The following is a 19949-nucleotide window of genomic DNA, read 5'->3' on the forward strand; positions in this document are numbered from 1 at the left end:
TCATAGTTGATAGGTTTTTTTTCCTTTCAGCATCTTGGATGTATTTTTTTCCTTCTGCCTTCTGGGCTCCATAGTTTCTGATGAGACATGAAAATAATTTGAATCCTTGTTTCCTGTACGTAGTGTATCATTTTTCTCTGGATGCTTTTAAGACTTTCATTTTATCTTTGGTCTCCAGCCATTTGATTATGACATACTTACATATGATATTTTTGTGTACATATTATTATTGGGATTTTCTGAGAGTCTTGAATCTGTCTATCATTTACCAAATTTAGAAATTTTTCAACCATTATATTTTCAAATACTATTTCTGCCCCATTTGTTTTTATTTTCCCTTCTGGCACTCTAATTATGTACATGTTAAATCTTTTGTTATTATTACACATTTCCCTAAAGCTTAAAATTTTTGTCTTGTTTTTCTTTGATCTTCATATTGGATAATTTCTATTAATTTATTTTAAGTTCAATTATTTTTTCTTTGTCATTTTCATTCTGCATTCTGTGTCCAGATCAGTAAATTTTTTATTTCATGTATTGTATTTTTCAGTTCTGGAATGTTACACTTCTTTGATTTTTATAATTTCTGTTTTTCTATTGAGAATGTCAATTGTTTCATTCATTGAAAGTATGTTTGCCTTTACATCTTTGAGCATAGTTTTATTAGCTACTTTAAAATTCTTGTCTGCAAATTCCAGCATCCAGGTCTTTTCTGTGTTGGTCTCCATTGGTTATTATTTCTCTTGAGAATGAGTAGCATTTTCCTGGTTCCTTGTATGTTAAGTATTTTGGATGGTATCTTGAATATAGTGCATCTCCTGTTGTAAAGATTTTGTATTTGTTACATTCTGCTGAAAAACATTGCCTATTGTGTTTGTTTAGGCATTTCCTTTGTTGGACTCAAACAGCAAACTCTGTGTTTCCAGTAGCAGCTGTCCTATTACTTAGAATACTTTCAGATGTACCAAGATCAATCTCAGTTATGAATCAGAGGGTAAAAAAAGTTTTTTCTTTTGAGTAAGGAGCTTGCTCTGTCACCCAGGTGGGAGTGCAGTGGCATAATCATGGCTCTTGATCTTAGCCAAAAGGCTGAGAAGCAACATAATCATGGCTTACTGCAGCCTCAGACTCCTGGGCTTAGGCAATCCTCTTGTCTTAGCCTCCCAAGTAGCTGGTACTATGGACATACATCACCATGTCTTGCTAATAAAAAAATTTTTTTAGAGAAAGGATCTTGCTATGTTGCCCAGGCTGGTCTCGAACTCTTGGCCTCAAGTGATCCTCCCACCTAGGCCTCCAAAGTGTTGGGATTACATATTTAAGCCACCATGCCCTTTCTCAAAAGTCTAAATAAAATATTAGCAAAATGTATTCAGAAGTGAATTAAAGATAATTCACCATCATCAAATGGAAATTATTCAGTTGCCATAATTCATTACATGAACTGATTAATGGAGAAAAACCATATGATTGCACCTATAAATGCCAAGAAGATATTTGTTATAATTTATCAGATATTTCTAGTTAAGAATGGATTAAAATATAAGTAGAAGGAAACAATTTCAGATATAAAATACATTTATCAGAAGGTAATTATAAGTATCATAATGAACCATGCAATACCAAAGCATTTGTATTAAAATTAGAAGCAAGATAGGCATGCCTGTCATCACCAAATTATTAAGCATTGTTTTAAGAGCTGTAGTTATTGTAATAATGTAATAACATGTAATAAGTCTTATGTATATGACATAGATAAAATTTAAAAATTATCTTCATTTGCATATGATATAATTGCATGCCTAGAAATTTTTAAAACTCCAGTGAAATTCATTAGAATTGATAAGATAGTTTATTAAGTTTCTAGATGAAAGAAAAATATGCAAACATTTGTAGGTTTTGTTTACATCAATAATTATAAGTAGTATGTTAAAACATAAGAAGGAAAAATATCCCATTAATGATAGTGATAACAGTCTATCAAATGTTTAGGAATAAATTTATCAAGAAACTTACAGGGCCTCTGTGAAGAACAAATTAATTTTATTCTGAAGGATACTAACAAATATTGAAGAAAAAACCTGCAGTGTTCCTGGTTGGAATGATTTGACAATAAGGAATGAAAATTTCTAAATTTCTAAATGTTTAGTGCTATTTAAATCAGAATCCTATTTTTTAACTTTTGGAACTAAGAAACATTATCTTAAAATGTATTCAGAATAACAAATGTCTGAGAGGAGCCAAGAAAATTTTGAAAAACACTTTGTGTAACAACTTGACTTTCCAGATATTAAAATATGCCCTATAAGCTGCCCTATAATATACAGTGATGAAAGTAGTAGTTTATTGGCCTTGGAACTAATACATATTTATATGTATATTTGAGAAATGTATTTATATAAGTTTATATAAAATATTTTAATTTTAATTTGTATCAGTATTTATATATAGGATAGTATAGAAACAGTAATTCTTATATATATAAATAGATGGCAAATATATAATCTTAATTCAATGAGAAATGATGGTTTATATATAATATAGGCATAATTTGCATCTATTTGGAAGAAAGCAAATGTAGACATCAACTCTACATCGTATGCTAAAGTAAATTCCAGATGGATTAAAGCTCTAGATATTAATAATGATATAAAGTGATAGAAGTATATTTTAGAAAATAAAAAGTAGATACATTTGTTTATATAAAGACTAAAAAAAGTACGACAAAAATCTGTAAAACTATAGACTGGAGAAAAACATTTGTAACATGACAAAGGGCTAAAATTTCTAATATAGAAAGATACTCTAAAAATTGATAATAAAGGACAAACAACTCAAGGAAAAGTGATCAGTGCATTTACTGAATGTCTACAAAAAAAAACAAAATAAAATGGGCGAAACCTATGAAGACAGTTATCTGAGGAGGAAATAGCAATAGCTAAAAATTTATGAAAAATATGCCCTATTTCCGATAATGAGAAACATATAAATGAAACAAAAAAATGAAATTCTATTTTCTCCTCAACGTATTAGTAAACATTAGAAATAACAAACTTCTTCACTGGTTATGGGATAAAGGAGAAGGGGACATTCATATATTGCTGTGGGGATATGAATTGCTGCCACCTTTTTGAAAATGAGTAAGAATAACCTCACCATTTTATTCAGTTTAGTATGGTGTTGTTTGTAGTGGAAGAAACATACAGACATTCAGAACACGCATTGACTGGGGAATGCTTGAATAAATTATTATATATTTAATATGTAGCAGATGTTAAAAAGAATGATTCAATAGGAACATATGAATTAACCTGGACAAATGTCCATGGTACATTGGGCCAGAAGTGAAGTCGTGCATACTGTGTTCCTATTTCTGTTTCAAAACCACAAAAACGTAAGAAAAATGACAACCAATTCCACCCTAAAATAGCCTTTATGTATTAGGATACAGAGGTACCCTATCACATTTTTAATACTGATTATCACAGGAGGGTGGGATTGGAGGGTGTGCATATGGCTTAATTTGCTCCCACAAGCTTGCAGTGCCTCTGTAGTAAAAAATATCCTGATATTTTAAAAGGCTGGGACCCATTTTGTAAATTAAAAGAGCATCAGGGAGGAGGTGTAGACCTAGTTCTTCCCCTAACTCACAGTGTGACATTTTCTGCCTTTATTTTCCTGTCTCTGAAGTGTGGGTGGTAATGACTGCCCTCCCTACTTAGTGAAGATAAAATGAAGGATGAAGACAAATGCAGTTTGAATACTTAAGACATTGCAATGCAAGCTATTGTCCTCAAGAAAATTCTCAAACACTTTCACTTTACATTGCAGGTGACAAAATCACCCGAGGAAGCATCGTCCCTTCCCAATGGTGATGTAGTGGGAGAGGCACCCAGCACCACAGAGGTAAGCACTGAGTGTGTCTTGAGCCATATTCCCCATGTCAGTTTCCTCAAGAGTGTCTCTTTCCTCAAGAATGTCTACCTGGTCCTAAACACACACACACACACTCTCTCTCTCTCTCTCTCTCTCTCTCTCTCTCTCTCTCTGTCTCTCTTTCTCGCTTTCTCTCTCTCTCTCCTCCCCATCTACCCATCCGTCATCTATCTATTACCTATCCATCTGTATCCCATCCATCTGTCATCTATCTATTAACTATCCATCTGTATTAGTCTACTTTCATACTGCTATAAAGAACTGCCCAAGACAGGGTAATTTATAAAGGAAAGAGGTTTAGTTGACTCTCAGTTCAGCATGACTGGGGAAGCCTCAGGAAACTTACAATCATGATGGAAGGGGAAGGGGAAGCAAGGCACCTTCTTCACAAGGTAGCAGGAAGGAGAATGCCAAATGAAGAGGGAAGAACCTCTTATAAAAACATCAGATCTCGTCGGAACTCACTCACTATCACAAGAACAGCATGGGGGAAACTGCCCCATGATTCAGTTACCTCCACTGGTCTCTCTTGACATGTGGGGATTATGGTGATTATAGGAATTATAATTCAAGATGAGATTTGAGTGGGGACACAAAGCCTAACCATATCATCATCCATCTATCCATCCATCCATCCATCCGTTTGTCTGCCTACCTGCCTATCCATCTGTCCATTCATCCACCTATTCATCCTTCCATCCATATGTTTGTTTACATATCTGTCTCTCTACATCATCCATCCATCCATCCATCCAAGCATCCATCCATATATCCATCTATGTATGTTTACCTGTCTACTTTATCTGTCTACCTTATTTATCTTCTTAATCTTTAATCTCCAAAATTAAAAGCCTCCCTCCATACAAGTGATAGAAAACACTCTGTAAAGAAAGAATTCTCTGAATTTCTCCTCATCAGCCTGAAGTGGGTGAATTGAAACTCCTCACTTAGACAGTTTGTTGCCCTGCAGTGCACATAGGTTGAATCTTTGACTTATCCCAGTCAACATTTTGTGGTTTAGAGATCCTGTGCTCTAGTTGCTAAGTGACCTAATGAATGGGCAGTTTGTTTGCTTCATTTATATACCACGTGTCTAAATAAGAAAGCCACAGGATGTGTGGCCTATTTTTTTTTTTTTTTTTTGTGGGGAGCTCATATCCTGGGTTTCCTTTGTGACCAGGGATCAGAGAAGACTGAAGAAGGTGAAGAAACTGAGGCACAAAAAGGGGGCAATGAAGATGCGGGCAATCTCTCTGAAGCCCGGGAGAAGAATGTGAGTGTTCACTTGTTCACAGCACTTTGACTGGATTCACTGCCGTTCAGTAGAGACTTTGACAGGGCTTGTACAACTTGACTCTGGGCACAAGCAATGAGAAAGAGTGAGGAGCTGAGAGTTCAGCCAGGGAGGAAGCAGGTAGTTTCCACTGATGTGTTAAGCTTCGGGGTCCCGGTGCAGAGAGGTTTAAAGGGAAGACAAAGGAAGGAGCCTGAACCTGGGCCTGGAGGGAGCCGGCTAGTCAAGGCTCGGAGAGTTTGCTGTGGTGTTGTTATGGCTAGGTTAGGTGCATGCTCTTTATAAACTAGGGACCTTTCTGCTTGGTCATGATTAACAACAGACACCTACCCAGGAGCCCTGCCCAGTGGGGAAACAGAGCTAAGGGGGTGCAGTATATCTGGGGGAAGACAACAGGAACTTGAAGATAACAGCCACTCCTTGGGGAGGGAAACTGACACTCAGTTAATGTAGGTTCAGTTAGGGAAATAGCAGATCCTGGTGAAGTCACACTATTAATTCTAAAGGGGTTCCCATGTAGAAGCAGCGGATAAGGAGTGGGCAATGTTGGGGGGAGACTGTGGTTCTGTGAGTGCCAAGCTGAGATGATGCGGGGTGGGATGGGCCACTTATTCAAGGAGTTCTGAAAACGTGCTGGGAAGCCAGGTGCCAAGGAAGGAGCCTGGTGGGGCTGGGAATGGGGTGCAAGCATGGGTCTGGGCCTCCTTGGAGCAGAATCTCAGAGGGCTTCTCCACTGGGTCAGTTGTAGCAAAGACTGTTTTTTAAACTCTGATGATTTACTAATTTATGTATTCCAGGAGAGGTGCGAGAGCTTTTATGTGAGTTGGACTCTCATTCGGCGATAGAATGTAGCTAGAAAAGGGCTAAGAGCCCCCCATCCACACTATGGAAAAAGAGGTGTTGGGCTAGGCGTTGATTTGTCTTTACATTAAAGAATTTAAATTAGGAGGGGCTAGGGCAGGAAATTCCCTGCTATATAATAGACTTATATTTGAAGTAGACTGCTATTTCAAAATGTCGATACTACAATTCTGAAGTTTTTGTTTTAAAGAAAGACAAATCTTCAATCTTAACCTAAAAGTTAGATGGTGTCTCATGGCAGCCTAAATAATACTTTAAGAATTAAATATAGTGAGAATTTCATTATCTTTTAATTAAAAAATATCTGTTTCACAATTTGAACTTTGCATGAGTTGCCTGATGTACCCTTACAGTCATATTGATTAATACTTAGATGTTGAGTTTGCTTCTTTTAAGACGGAGACAAAGATGAAAAGCATTGCACCTAGCCCCTTTCTCCCATGAGACCAGAAGGAAGGCAGCATTTATATAATCAGATCCTGCCTCCTGTAGCCAGGGTGGGCTTTGCTCCAGCTTCTCAGGCACTGGGGTTGGTTAGTTCTATGAAGTGAGGAGTCACCCAGCTTGGACGTTCTCTTTGTTACTACTTTTTAAAATTGTGAGTCCTTGACAAAGTAAATTACAATCTTGTGAATCCTGATGGAAATTAAAAAATCATTTTTGTTATTGTTGTGTGGGCTATGATGAAGAAATGACCATAAGTGAAACATATTTTTATTTTAGATGGATATATTACTAACATCTTATTATCAAACTCCCTTTTCAACTCTTTAACACTATTTATTCTACAGAAAGATGGATTCGGACTTTTTCCGTTTGAAAACCAACACCTGCTCTTTTACTTTAATTCAGTTAAATGAGAAAACCCCCGCATGGTTGTCAGTAAACTGATTAAAAATGGTGTGAAAACATGATTAACCTTCATGAGCATATGTGGAAATAGGCTGAACGTTAAAAGTTAAAAAGGAGACAAACACTACTTAGATATTTAGAATGCTTGCATTTTGTGCTTCAAGAACCTACTGACTTGTTTTGATGGTCTTTGGTTTGTTGTTAAAAGCTGAGATGGGACTGGGGCGTGGCTCACACCTATAATCCCTGCACTTTGGAAGGCCGAGGTGGGCAGATCACTTGAGGTCACGAGTTTGAGACCGGCCTGGCCAACATGGTAAAGCCCTGTCGCTACTAAAAATTCAAAAATAAGCTGGGTGTCGTGGTACACGCCTATAGTCCCAGCTATTTGGGAAGCTGAGGTGGGAGGATTGTTTCAATCCAGGAGGCAGAGGTTGCAGTGAACTAAGAATGCACCACTGCACTCCAGCCTGGGTGATAGAGTCAGACCCCCATCTTAAAAAAAAAAAAAAAAAAAAGCTGAGATGGGAGGATATCGTGGGCTATTTGTAAGGGCATCACTCCTCCCAGGGCACCCCGGGCATAGATAGGCTGCTATGGAGTCAGAAAGACAAGGGGGAGTTCTGTGTGTTTTGAACATTGATTTTGAAAACACAAGACACATCCTAGTAGTTTCATGTAAGTATGACACCTCAGATAAATCCAAGGCTTTACAACTCCTGGCTCTGTTGACAGCATCTTGAGGTGACTTCTTTTTCTCCTCTTGGCTCACTGTGGTTAGACAGTGGCTCTCCCCTGGGCTTCCCTCCTCAACCAACATGCTGTGGTGGATATAATGTTTAGAATATTAGTGGGTCCACATTTGGTTCCTGAGACTTCCGGGCAAGGAATGTCACCTTCCTTTATTTCTTTAAAGTCCCTCTCTCTGCTCCATGTCCCCACCTCATGGCTTGCAGAAGCTTCCAGCTGGGTGGGGGTGTTTTGAAGACCCTGTCCTCCTGAGGGTCTCACAGCCATCTGGGGACACAGCAGGGAATGGGTGCTGGTTATTTGTCTGTGGTGGTGTTTTCTGCTGTCTGTCTTTTGGCACGGGCCAGGCCCTCTGCTCTGGCTGGACACAGACCGGCCTCTCACATTGCTGGCCTTCTGACCGTGGACGCTGCTGCCTGTGCAGAGTGACTGGTGCTACTGAAATGCCCCAGCAGTCCCTGACTCTGTTTCTGTGTGTGAGCAGGGCCTGGACAGTATCTCTCCTGGAAAACCCTTCTTTCCTTCCCAGTCTGGCCACCTCTGTCTTGCTAATTCCAAGCTTGAGCCCCAAGCTCTTTTTTTTCAGAGACCACCTAGCTTTATCACCTCTATTAGCCTCGGGTTTTGAAAACCAAGCCTACACTTTCTTCCTGAGGGGTGGAAAGCCTGAACAAATAGGTGGCGTGTGGGAAGAGAAAATAACTCTTACTCCGACCTCTCCACCCGCTCAGCTTTGTGTAGCACGAACAAGTCACAATTCACATCCTGGCTTTCAGCCATGCTTATGAGAAGGAAAAAACACAGTTTTAAACATTTTATTCTGAAGTAACTATAGACTCACAGGAAGTTTAAAAAATAATAGAGTCTTGGGTGCCCTTCACCCAGTTTCCCCAAGGGTTGACATCTCATCTGGCCTCAGTACAATAATGAAACCAGAAATGCAACTCATTGGTGCATTTCTGTAACTAGATGACAAACCAGACCAAGTTTCTACCTTTTTTAAAAACATGCCTTCATTTGTGTGTTAAAAACAATTGTAATGTGTGCACTGAGAACACAAAGCAAGCGAAACCTTTCTCCAGCTCCCGGCAATGTTGAGGGATAAACCAGGTAAATGCCTACGTCAGGGGCATGCTCGTCTGATCTCCGCTATTAAACATGCACACTCAACACACACTTACAGGCACTCCTACAGTTCCGTTTATTGGAAAGGAATATTTACCTAATGTTTGACATGGATTAAAACAATCAACAGAAATGGAAACAAAAGCCGCTATCTTCTTTAATGATATGACCACCTCCCCAACCTCCAGGGTTCTTAAACACAAGATGCCAACGTGTCAGTTCTCCTTGATAATGGATTGAGGCAGGAGGACTTGGGAGGTCAGGAGGGTGAACACTGGAAAGACCATTCCTTCATCCCTAGGAAGATCTTACCTGCAACTTTAGGAAATAGGGGGATTCGTGGAGCCTGCTGGCCTGATGACCCAGGGGAGGGGTGAGGGACTAAGGAACCGTTGCCTCAGGAGTAGAGGAGGAAAACAGAAAGTCAGTTCAGCTTCTGGGCATTCTCTAAGAAACAAATTGCAGGCTGGGACATCATGAGAACTTTAGAAAATACTGGAAGTGTTGGCACCTTGTGCAGGCTTGGTTTGTTTTTTTGATGTACAGTTATTTAAAATTGTATGTTTTGTCAATCCTGTCATCCTGTCTGAAAGTCATAGGGCCCTTGCTTGACAGACATGATTATGGACTGTCATCACCCCTCTTGGCTTCCTCCAATAGCAGTCTTGAGAAAAGTTGCAAGGGGCAAAAATTGGTATAGGTTTGTGGGAGGAGTCACTGGTCTCTCAGGCTGGGTCCCTGGAGTGCCTGAAGCTCAAGAGGACTCTGCCTCTGTCCTCTCCTCTCCAGCTGCTCTGAGGCTGGCTGCCCTTGCAGGTCATGCTGGGCCAGCCCTTTGCTATCCCCTCGCCTGCCACCTGTCCCCAGTGAACGCTGCCTGGCACTCAACACCACTGACACCTGTCCATAGTTCTGGCCACGTGCCACCTCTGCAGTCTGCTTTTCTGGCCAAGTTTTCAACAAAAATAGCTGCTGTGGAAGGTTCTAAGACTTCCCACTTCTGAGGTTTCTTTCTTCTGGCTTTCTCTGAAAAACAAGGTGAAATTACTTTAAGGTGTATGCTTCCTCAAATGATAATTATGTGAGATCTTGGCTTAATTGACCCGGTGATTATAAATATCTTAAAAAAATGCTTTGTGAATAGAATTACTTGCCAACCATGAAAGTCAATTCAAGCATTTTACATAATGACCTTAAAGATCTGCCTAATTCCAATACTTTATAATTCTATGAGCCAAGGTTGGAAGTTAAATTATTTTTATTTATTTATTTTGGTTTATTTTATTTTTTTATTTATTTATTTTTCCGAGACAGAGTCTTGCTCTGTTGCCCAGGCTGGAATGCAGTGGCACGATCTTGGCTCACTGCAACCTCCACCTCCTGGGTTCAAGCGATTCTTGTGCCTCAGTCTCCCGAGTAGCTAGGATTACAGGCGCCCACCATCATGCCCAGCTAATTTTTATATTTTTAGTAGAGACAGGGTTTCACTGTGTTGGCCATGCTGGTCTCGAACTCCTGACTTCATGATCCACCTGCCTCAGCCTACTAAAGTACTGGGATTACAAGTGTGAGCCACTGTACCCAGCCTTTTACATTTTTAGAGACAGTGTCTTATTCTATCACCCAGGCTCGAGTACAGTGGCCCAATCATAGTGGGCTTGAGTTATCCTTGCACATCAGCCTCCTGAGTAGCTGGGACATACATGCAGGCCACCACACCCACCTAATTTTTACATTTTTTGTAGAGATGGGGTCTTGCTGTGTTGACCAGGCCGGTCTCAAACTTCTGGCCTCAAGTGATCCTCCCTCCTCAGCCTCCTAAACTGTTAGGTTTACAGGCATGTGCTACCACACCCAGCCATTATTTTTAAAACAAATATATCGCACCTCATTCTAAGGGGGATTTGAAGCTGAGCTGGAGGAACGTTACATAAGTGCATTCATTCAGCATTTTATGGACACATTGAGTGCTGCCACATGCCAGGCAGGATTCCACAAACTGTGGAGGGAGCAAGGAAAGTGACTGAGTCGCTGCTCCTGCGGGGCTTATGTTCCAGGAGAGCGTGTGATGGTAATATGCAAAGTTCTTCCAAGCTTACTTGTCCTTTCGAGGCTAAGTATTTTTATACATTCTCTGAGCAATCACTTTCCCTGCTTAGCATATCTTTCAAGAAATTAAGGTCAATTAAAATGTTGATAAAGAGTGCTAGGGGCTGGGCGTAGTGTCTCACACTTGTGCTCCCAGCACTTCGGGAGGCTGAGGTGGGTGAATCACCTGAAGGTCAGGAGTTTGAGACCAGCCTGGCCAGCATGGTGGAACCCCGTCTCTACTAAAAATACAAAAAATTAGCTGGGTGTGGTGGCGGGCACCTATAATCCCAGCTACTCGAGAGGCTGAGGAAGGAGAATTGCTTGAACCCAGGAGGCAGAAGATGCAGTGAACTGAGATTGTGCCATTGCACTCTAGTCTGGGCAACAAGAGCAAAACTTCATCTCAAAAAAAAAAAAAAAAAAAAGAGTTCTAGGAGGTTCCTCTGTAGTTTTGCTAGCTAACTATGAAAGTTGAAACTTATGTTCCTATAAGACTTCCTACTGCCCCCCAGGCTAGCTCTACGGTTGACCTTATTTTTAATAGTGTGTATCTGGTTAATTCATTTGTTTCAGCTGAATATAGTTAATAAAAATAATTGGATTCAGAAGAATGTAAAACTCTACATAATCAGTAATTCTATGCTACATATAATGAATTTTAATCTGATCCTATGTAAAGAAGAAGAAATTAATGTTCTTTGAGATCCAAAGAGTTACTAACAGATTTCAAGTGTTCCTCTGTCCAATCATGAACACATATTTATTGAGTTTGTTTGCTGGCTCCAGACAGTGGCCTGGAGTGGCCAGACGTTTCCCAGAGACGTTTCCCAGAGATCCAAAAATGAATAAGACACAGGTTATACCCCTAAACACACAGGCTAGTGAGGGAGACAGGTAAGTAAATTTATGATTATGGGAGCAAATGAGAAGGTCCTTAACTCAGCCTTGTGGGTTAGGAAAGTCTCCTTGGAAATGTCTTGAGCATATCCTGGAAGGTGTGGCCAGTGTGAGAAAATTGCATGTGGCTCAGGATGGCCGGAGTAGAGTGATGCGGGATGAGGCCGAGGGGCACGCAGAGCCAGACGGCCTTTTCACTTTTCTAAGGAGGCGTGTTAGTCTCTTCTCACACTGCTAATGAAGACATACCTGAGACTGCATAATTTATAAAGGAAAGAGGTTTCATAGACTCACAGTTCCACATGGCTGGGGAGGCCTCCCAATCATGGCAGAAGGCAAAGGAGAAACAAAGGTACGCCTTACATGGTGTCAAACGAGAGGGCTTGTGCAGGGGAACTCCCATTTACAAAACAATCAGCTCTTATTCACCACCACAAGAACAGTATGGGGGAACCCCCATGATTCAGTTATCTCCGCCTGGCCCCACCCTTGACACGTGGGGATTATTGCAGTTCGAGGTGAGATTTGGGTGGCGACAAGCCAAGCCCTGTCAGGAGGGTAGAGCATCTTGAGGAGATGGAGTTTCTGAAGGTGAGGGTAGCGCAGTAGGTGGGTTGCTCTTAGGAATGGTCTCTCTGGCTGCAGTCTGGAGCACAGATTGCAGATGAGAAAGGCAAGAAGGGGGATAATCACTCCTTAGGAGCTTCCTTCAGCAACCCAGTGAGCAAAGATGGCAGTCATGGCGGAGGAGGGGCGGGACATGGGCAGGATTAGGCAGGATTCAAGAGGCACGATCAACACGTCACTGTGAAAGCAACACCTGGATTTTGCAACAAGTGTCAGACTCTTCTGCACATTCGAGTGCCAAAACTCGGGGTGTCACCGGTGGCGGTTAACGTAGAGATTAGTTTGAAGATTCCTAGTGCTGAAAAATATCCTCTTGGCCTGATTCAGACCTGGCCAGCACTGTCAAGCTTTCAAGTTCAGTGCCAGTCTCAGAAATATGAAGGTGTTGTTCTGGAAATGGCTAAAAACATGATGTTGGGCCAGGAGATGTGGGAGTGTGTTGGATTATCTATAACTTGCCTTCTGTGGTTTTTAAAATCTTATTTTATAGACAGGGTCTTATTCTGTCTCCCAGGCTGGAGTGCAGTGGTACAGTCAGAGCTCACTGCAGCCTCAAATTCCTGGGCTCAAGTGATCCTCCTGCTTCTGCCTCTGGATACCTGGCTAATTTTTAACATGTTTTGTAGAGATGGGGGAGGGTGTCTTGCTATGTTGCCCAGGCTGGTCTTGAACTCCTGATCTCAAGTGATCTTCCCATCTTGGCCTTCCAGAGCGCTGGGATTACAGGCATGAGTCATTGCACTCTGCCACCTTCTGTGATTTTGATTTTTCCATTGTTAATCTTGAGAGGCAGCCTGGCAGTGTAAGAAGAAACTTAATTAGGAATCAGTAGACTTGCAGTGAGTCCTGATTGTGTTGACTCCTTGTCCTGTGACCTTTGGCTTTTGGCAAATGACTTACCTGTGTGGCCTCAGTGTCCTCATCTGTCTAAACATGGTGCTGGGTGGAGAATGTATATGACCGAAAGATCACGTTCAGTGCCCCCTGTCGATGATTCCCTGAGGTCACTGCCTGAGTTGCGAGGCATTGGGAATTTTTAGGGACTGCCCTTAAGAACCACATCTCTCTATTTGATTAAAGAAACTGTGGCACTCTGGCTCCAGGGAGGCTTATTGGACCATTCTGGGAAGGGATGGAAAAGCTTTTGTTTTCTTCTCAGAGGCATATTTAGGAGATATAACCTGGTTCTCTTGCTTTGATCTGGAGGAAATAGAAATTCCAGTGAGTTGGTGGTTTATACAATAGACACCTATTTGAGCCTTGGGTGACCCCACCCGTTCTTACCTTGCAAGTTTCTTTCTTTACCGAGAAATCAGTATTTACTATGTGATCCAGAAATATTACCATTTTGTTCTCATAGAGGAAAAGTTTTGACCTATTTTATTAATTTGCTCAAACCTGAAGTAAATTTAGTTATAAGGGCATAAAGTCAGAAAAGACATTTTTGTTCAAATTTGTGAATTGCTTGCATATGGTCTGAATTTCGCTAGGTAGCACTATCAATCTTTGGTATGCTTTGGAAATAGAATTGAATGTATTACTAAGCAGTTTTAATAATCAATTACATTTTCTCAGGAGTACAAATGATGGGAAACTGTCTTTACTCTCACAATTATTTTAAGAGCTTGAAATATAATGTATGAAATAAGTAGGGATCACCCAGCTAGCATATCTTTGCTATTTATGTATTTTATGGATAAACTAATGTGTTGTTCATTTTTATTAGCTTATATTTTATTCTAGTTTGCTTGAGTTTCAGATTCAACTTCAAATTTACTTGAATTATGTTTTTTTCTTTAATTTTGATTTATGGACGTAAGGAAGAAGAAGGAGAGACAGCCACAGAAGAGGTATGGTCTACCATCTTCAACAGCTGTGCTTAAACAGCTTAATAAAAACATCTTTTAGGTGGGAGGATTGTGGCTTTCAGCATGTTCTTAATAACGTAAGAGAGGATGCAACCCACACATCCAGAAAATCCTCCTTTAGCCTGCTGAGAAGGGAAGTCAGTTGGAGATAAGTTCGTCCGAGGGAGGTGGAGAGATAAACAGGGCTTGGCTGCGGACCCTATTCTGAGCCCCCTCGGGTGAAGGTGTCTTTGGTGGTTTCTCACTGATGTCAGGCCAGGCTGGGCCAGGGCACTGGCTGGAGATACCTGCTCCTGCATGGTGGTTAGTGGTGTTTTCATTGAGGGAGGGATTCCTATGTTTATGTTTTGGACATCTTTGGATTACTTTGTTTTTTTGTTGTTCATTTTTAATTTTTTTGAGATAGGGTCTCACTCTGTTGCCCAGGCTAGAGTGCAGTGGTGTGATCTCAGCTCACTGCAACCTCCAGCTCCTGGGTTCAAGTGATTTTCCTGTCTCAACCTCCTGAGTAGCTGGGATTACAGGCATACACCACCACGCCTGGCTAATTTTTATGTTTTTAGTAAAGATGGGGTTTCACCACGTTGGCCAGGCTGGTCTCAAACTCCTGATCCCAAAGTGATCCACCTGCCTCGGCCTCCCAAAGAGCTGGGATTACAGGCTTGAGCCACCACACTGGACCTGGATTAATCACTTCTAAATGCTAGAGAACTAACGTGAAATTATGAACACATGGGGAGGGAGAATAATTTACTAAGTTATGTGTGTCATCTAGATGTTTCAGCACAGGGGCATCAACATTACAGATGGTTCCAAACATCAAAAGGAATCCCCCGCAAATGAACTTCTGTTAACTTTTGAAAATTACAAAATTCATGATCTTCATAGAAAAATTAAAAAATGCAGATAAAAGAGGAAAATGAACATAGCTTTTAACCCTGGTTACCCAGAGATAACCACTCTAGCTACACACACACACACACACACACACACACACACACACACGCAATCAGATTCTGTTGAATGCTCTTGTAATCTCTTTATTTTATGGACTGTGTGTGTATTTGGGGAGGTAGTAGGTGTAGATCTGCGTTATTATTTTAAATGTTAACATATCAAACCAACTCCTCTTCTTAGACCTAAAGATTATTTCTAGTATGTTCTATACCATGATTTCTAATTATTTATGTATTATAATTATTTCTTTCATTTCTCTATTGCTAGGCCAGCTTCAAGGTAGAATTTTAAAATAAGATAAAAACATATTGTGAATTTGGAAGAGATTCCAGATTATATGTATAGGCTGCTGATAACTCTTGCTTGAAGAAATTAGCTTGTTACAAGAAAATATAACCAACTTGTGCATTTAACAGCTCACTGTTTGTGATAAAGTTCGATTTGCTGAGACGCTTTTTGTATTTGGTTCTTCTAACTGGATATATTACCTTCTTAATCTGTAACGGTTATTTGATGAGAATAGTTTGTTAATATGAGTGGAGACTATATGCTGAGGAGAAATGATAAAACCTTTAGAATTAAGGTATCATTCTAAAGCAACATTCCAAATTGAGGAGTCTGTATTTAGAAGGATGATTTGTGTGTGTGTGTGTGTGTGTGTATGTATGTGTGGTATGTGTGGATGTGTGGTGTGGAATATGTGTGATGTATTTATATTTGTGTATGAAGTATGTGTGTGTGTTTGTGTATGATGTGTGTGGTATGGTGTATATGTGGTATGGAAGGTGTGTGTGTATGTGTGGTGTGGTGTATGTGTGATGTATGTGTATGTGTGTGTAGTGTATGTGATGTGTGTGGTGTGATGTATGTGTGTTTGGTGTGTGCTGTGTGGTATGGTGTATATGTGGCATGTGGTGTGTATGTATGTGGTGTGTGTGTTTGTGTATGATGTGTGTGTTTGGGTGGTGGTGTGTGTGGGGTTGTGTGCTGTGTGTTGTGTTTCTGTGGTGTGCATGGTGTATGTGTGGGCAGTATGTGTGTGGTGTGTGGTATTTGTGTGTGGTACGTATGTGGTGTGTGTTTCTGGATGTGTGGTTTGGGTGGTGTGAGTGGGTTGTGTATGCTGTGTGTCATGTGTGTGTTTCTGTAGTGTGTGTGGTGTGTATTTGGGCAGTATGTGTGTGATGTGTGTGGGGTATGTGTGGCATGTGTTTGTGTGGCATGCGTGGTGTATTTGTGTGTTTGTGTGGCATGTGTGGTATATTTGTGTGGCATGTGTTTGTGTGGTGTGTGTGCTTGTGTGTTGTATTTGTGTGTTGCATGTATTTGTGTGTCCTGTGTATGTGGTGTGTATGTTTATGTGTTGTGTGTATTTGTGTGTCGTGTGTTTGTGTGGTGTATATGTTTGTATGTTATGTGGTGGGATGTGAGAGGCCCTGACCTCTAGTCCAGCATTTTACAGTCTTTTTCTCACTGTATCCTTGGCCCTTACCCTTCCTAATATTATTGTAATGTTTGTTAAAATAAGACGGAGGAAATAGCCATGGAGGGCGTGGAAGGGGATGCCGAGGAGGAGGAGGAGGAAGCTGCAGAAGAGCCGGGAGAAGATGAAGATTCCTAGGCCTTTTCACGCTTCATTTCTTCAGCTTTTCCAGGTAGCTACAGAATTCTGTGGTTGAAAACCTGCTAGTTACCATGCTGTATGCTATCTGTGGTACCTTTTGCTTAGAAACAGGAGAGAGTGAATTCCAATTCAGAGCTGTCTGTCTCCTTCCAAAGCCCTGGTCTGCACACCTGACCAGCGGGGACTAGCTCCTTTCTGGAGCGGAGGTGCTGCTGACCTTTTGTGGGTCTGTTTCTCGTGCACTAGGGCACAGAAGGCTATGGCTGGGGGGATTTCTGGGAAAAAGTGCACCTTTGATGCAGGGAAGACTTTTGTTTTGTATTTACTTCCTCCCCTTCCTCTATATAAACTTTATTTGAGAGAAGACACAGCCAGTTAATCACAATCCTTAATCAGCATTCTGTAACTGCACCCCCTCCACTGAACACGTGTACAACTATAGGGCGTGACTACTGATGTTTCAGAATGATGGCAATAAATTATAACCTTAAAAATCACAAAGCTGGTGTTGATTCATGAGAGAAAGTTACTGCTGCCACAGGCTGTCATAAGTGCTTGATGCTCCATTTCCGTTTCTATTAACCAGAACCCTCCTCTAGAAACATTAGGGAACATGGTGAAGTCCCTTTAGGCATCTTTGACAAACGAACTTTTGCTGTCTTGTGGTTTTAAACTTCCATTGATGATGGAAAATAATTATGTAATTTTTACTAGTTTGATAAGTGCCACATATTAATTGACGTGAATTAAGTATTAAAAAGACAATAGACTCTAATAATGAATATTGAGGACATGGATGAATGCTTAAACATTGTGAGCCGTGCAGATAGGACAGTATGTTTGAAAATCCCTCAATATATTAAGTGCATTAGCCGGGCACAGTGGCTCACACCTTTAATCCCAGCATTAGGGAGGCCGAGGCACGAAAATCGCTGGAACCCGGGAGGTGGAGGTTGTAGTGAGCCAAGATTGCACCACTGCACTGCAGCCTGGGTGACAGAGTAAGACTCTGTCTCCAAAAAAAAAAAAAAGACATTAAGTGCTATAAAAAGATCTGGTTTTACCTGACATTTAACTAGGTACATGTTATATTATGAATATGATTGACCTTGAAACGGAATTTGAGGCAGTAGTATATTCTCTGGGCAGCAATGCTTATGGTTTTGCTCTGGAGCTATAAGGGTTTTTTAAAACATTTAAGTTAAAAAAAAATTTTGTCTTTTTCCCTCCCATATTATGCCTCCACTGAAAAATTAAGACAGATTTTTCAACTGTTACTCTCAAGAGATTATGATAGAATATGCACTCATCATTCTCTAAATGAACGACACTTACCAAACCAGTAAGAATTACATAATGATTTTTCATTGTCCGTAGCAGTTTAAAATTATAAGGCAGCAAAAGCTTACTTCTCAAAGATACCTAAAATGACTTCACCATGTTCCCCAGGCAGGTCTCCAGTTAAGGTCTGTGATAAAAATTGGTGCCTGTACAAAGAAGGGTGGATAGAAAGGTTTATTTGGAGAAGGAAGAAGAAATCTTTGGTGCTCTTTAAAAATTGGCTGACAAATAGCAATGCTCTTTGCACCGAAGGCCAATTTGAATAGTAGGGAACATCCCTTCTTAATAGGCTTACAAATAAAAAGCTAATGTAAAAAATCACTTCATATATTTTTAAGGCATCTTGGAGCTGGTGAGAGTGGCCATCACAGCTGGTTATTGAGCCATAAAGGTTTGTCATTCATTTGCTTGAGTGACAGAGTGAATGTAGCGCACGATTAGCTGTCTCCCCGGGGAGTTTCTTTTATGCTCTGGATCCACAAACTTCTACTTTAAGGCCCTCTGCTTGTCACTTGGTTACAATTCCATTTCTAAGGAGTGGGTTGGGACTCATTTTTGAAAAAACGGAAAACTGGCAAGCTTCAGATGATCCACCTGAAGAATGGTAGGAAATGAACAGATGCTGATATTTATCCTCATACCAGAAACAACAAAACAGAGCAGAGCCCACAGTGACAGACTCGTCGGTCCTGTTTCAATCCATGTCTGTTTACTCATGTGGAAAGTTCTTTAAAAATTGTGCAGTCTTAATGTTATAATTATAAAGAAATATTGAATGTGAAACGGCACAGCCAAGAGAGTCTTTAATGTAGACAGATGGCTTCTTCATAGGCCGTTTCCAAAAAAGAAAGTAAAAAAGGCAAGTTACAGCTGTGGCTAGCACATTCTGCCTGTTTCTCTGATGGGTTCCAGTTTGGAATCCAGGCCCTAATAGTCTGTCATGAGGTCAAAATGCCTGACAGTGAAGGAGTAAACCAATCAGCAGCTTAACTTCCAGCCCCTGACTCCCGCAGAGAGTAACCTTTAAAATGTGGCATGAGTCAGGTCTTCTGCAAACCATTTGGCTGCCAGAAACCAAACCCATCTCATAGCTCATAGATTATCCATGCATTTTATTTGAAAAGATGATTTTAGACAGAGCATGGCAATGAATGGAACTATGAAAGAATTCTCATTTCCCATAGTTGGAGAACTGGAGTCAGAATCTTTTTTTTTTTTTTTTTTGATAGGGTCTCACTCTGTCAGCCAGGCTGGAGTGCAGTGGTGAGATCATGGCTCACTGAAGCTCTGACCTCTCTGGTCTCAGGTGATCCTCCCACCTCAGTCTTTTGAGTAGCTGGGATTACAGACACACAGTGCTATGCCTGGCTAATTTTTGTATTTTTTTATAGAGATGGGGTTTCACCATGCTGCCCAGGCTGGTCTCGAGCTCATAGGCTCAAGTGATCTGCCCACCATGGCCTCCCAAAGTCTCAAAGTCACAAGTCTGAGCCGCCACATCTGATCTAGAATCTAAATTGATGTTTGCATCCCAGGGCAAATAATGTCCAATATGAGACTGGATTCTACCTCCCAAAAGGCTGCCACTTACTACCTTTCGCTGGGATAGCCATGAACCCTTTAGAGCTCCCCCTCTAGGCCTACGCTGTAAATTCAGCCTATTTTCCATGAAAGCACAGTGGGAAATTATAATTGGAGATATTGACTTCCTTATGGTACTTGATG

The 19949-nt window shown here is 40.8% G+C and overlaps 1 protein-coding gene across 2 annotated transcripts in view; it reads left to right on the forward strand.

The window, feature by feature from the left end:
* SH3BGR (SH3 domain binding glutamate rich protein) overlaps nucleotides 1–19949 on the forward strand; it is a 61885-nt gene that overhangs the window by 41312 nt on the left and 624 nt on the right. Inside the window, exons 4-7 of one of the 2 annotated variants that reach the window (XM_008986711.5) lie at nucleotides 3832–3906; nucleotides 5117–5209; nucleotides 14255–14284; nucleotides 16788–16914. In XM_008986711.5, the coding sequence (XP_008984959.3) occupies nucleotides 3832–3906; nucleotides 5117–5209; nucleotides 14255–14284; nucleotides 16788–16880 (291 nt within the window). In that variant the 3' untranslated portion in view covers nucleotides 16881–16914. The remainder of the gene's footprint in view (nucleotides 1–3831; nucleotides 3907–5116; nucleotides 5210–14254; nucleotides 14285–16787; nucleotides 16915–19949) is intronic. The other variant, XM_035283156.3, reaches the window with a different exon arrangement.

Source organism: Callithrix jacchus, chromosome 21 (assembly GCF_049354715.1).
Source record: "Callithrix jacchus isolate 240 chromosome 21, calJac240_pri, whole genome shotgun sequence".
NCBI lineage: Eukaryota > Metazoa > Chordata > Mammalia > Primates > Cebidae > Callithrix > Callithrix jacchus.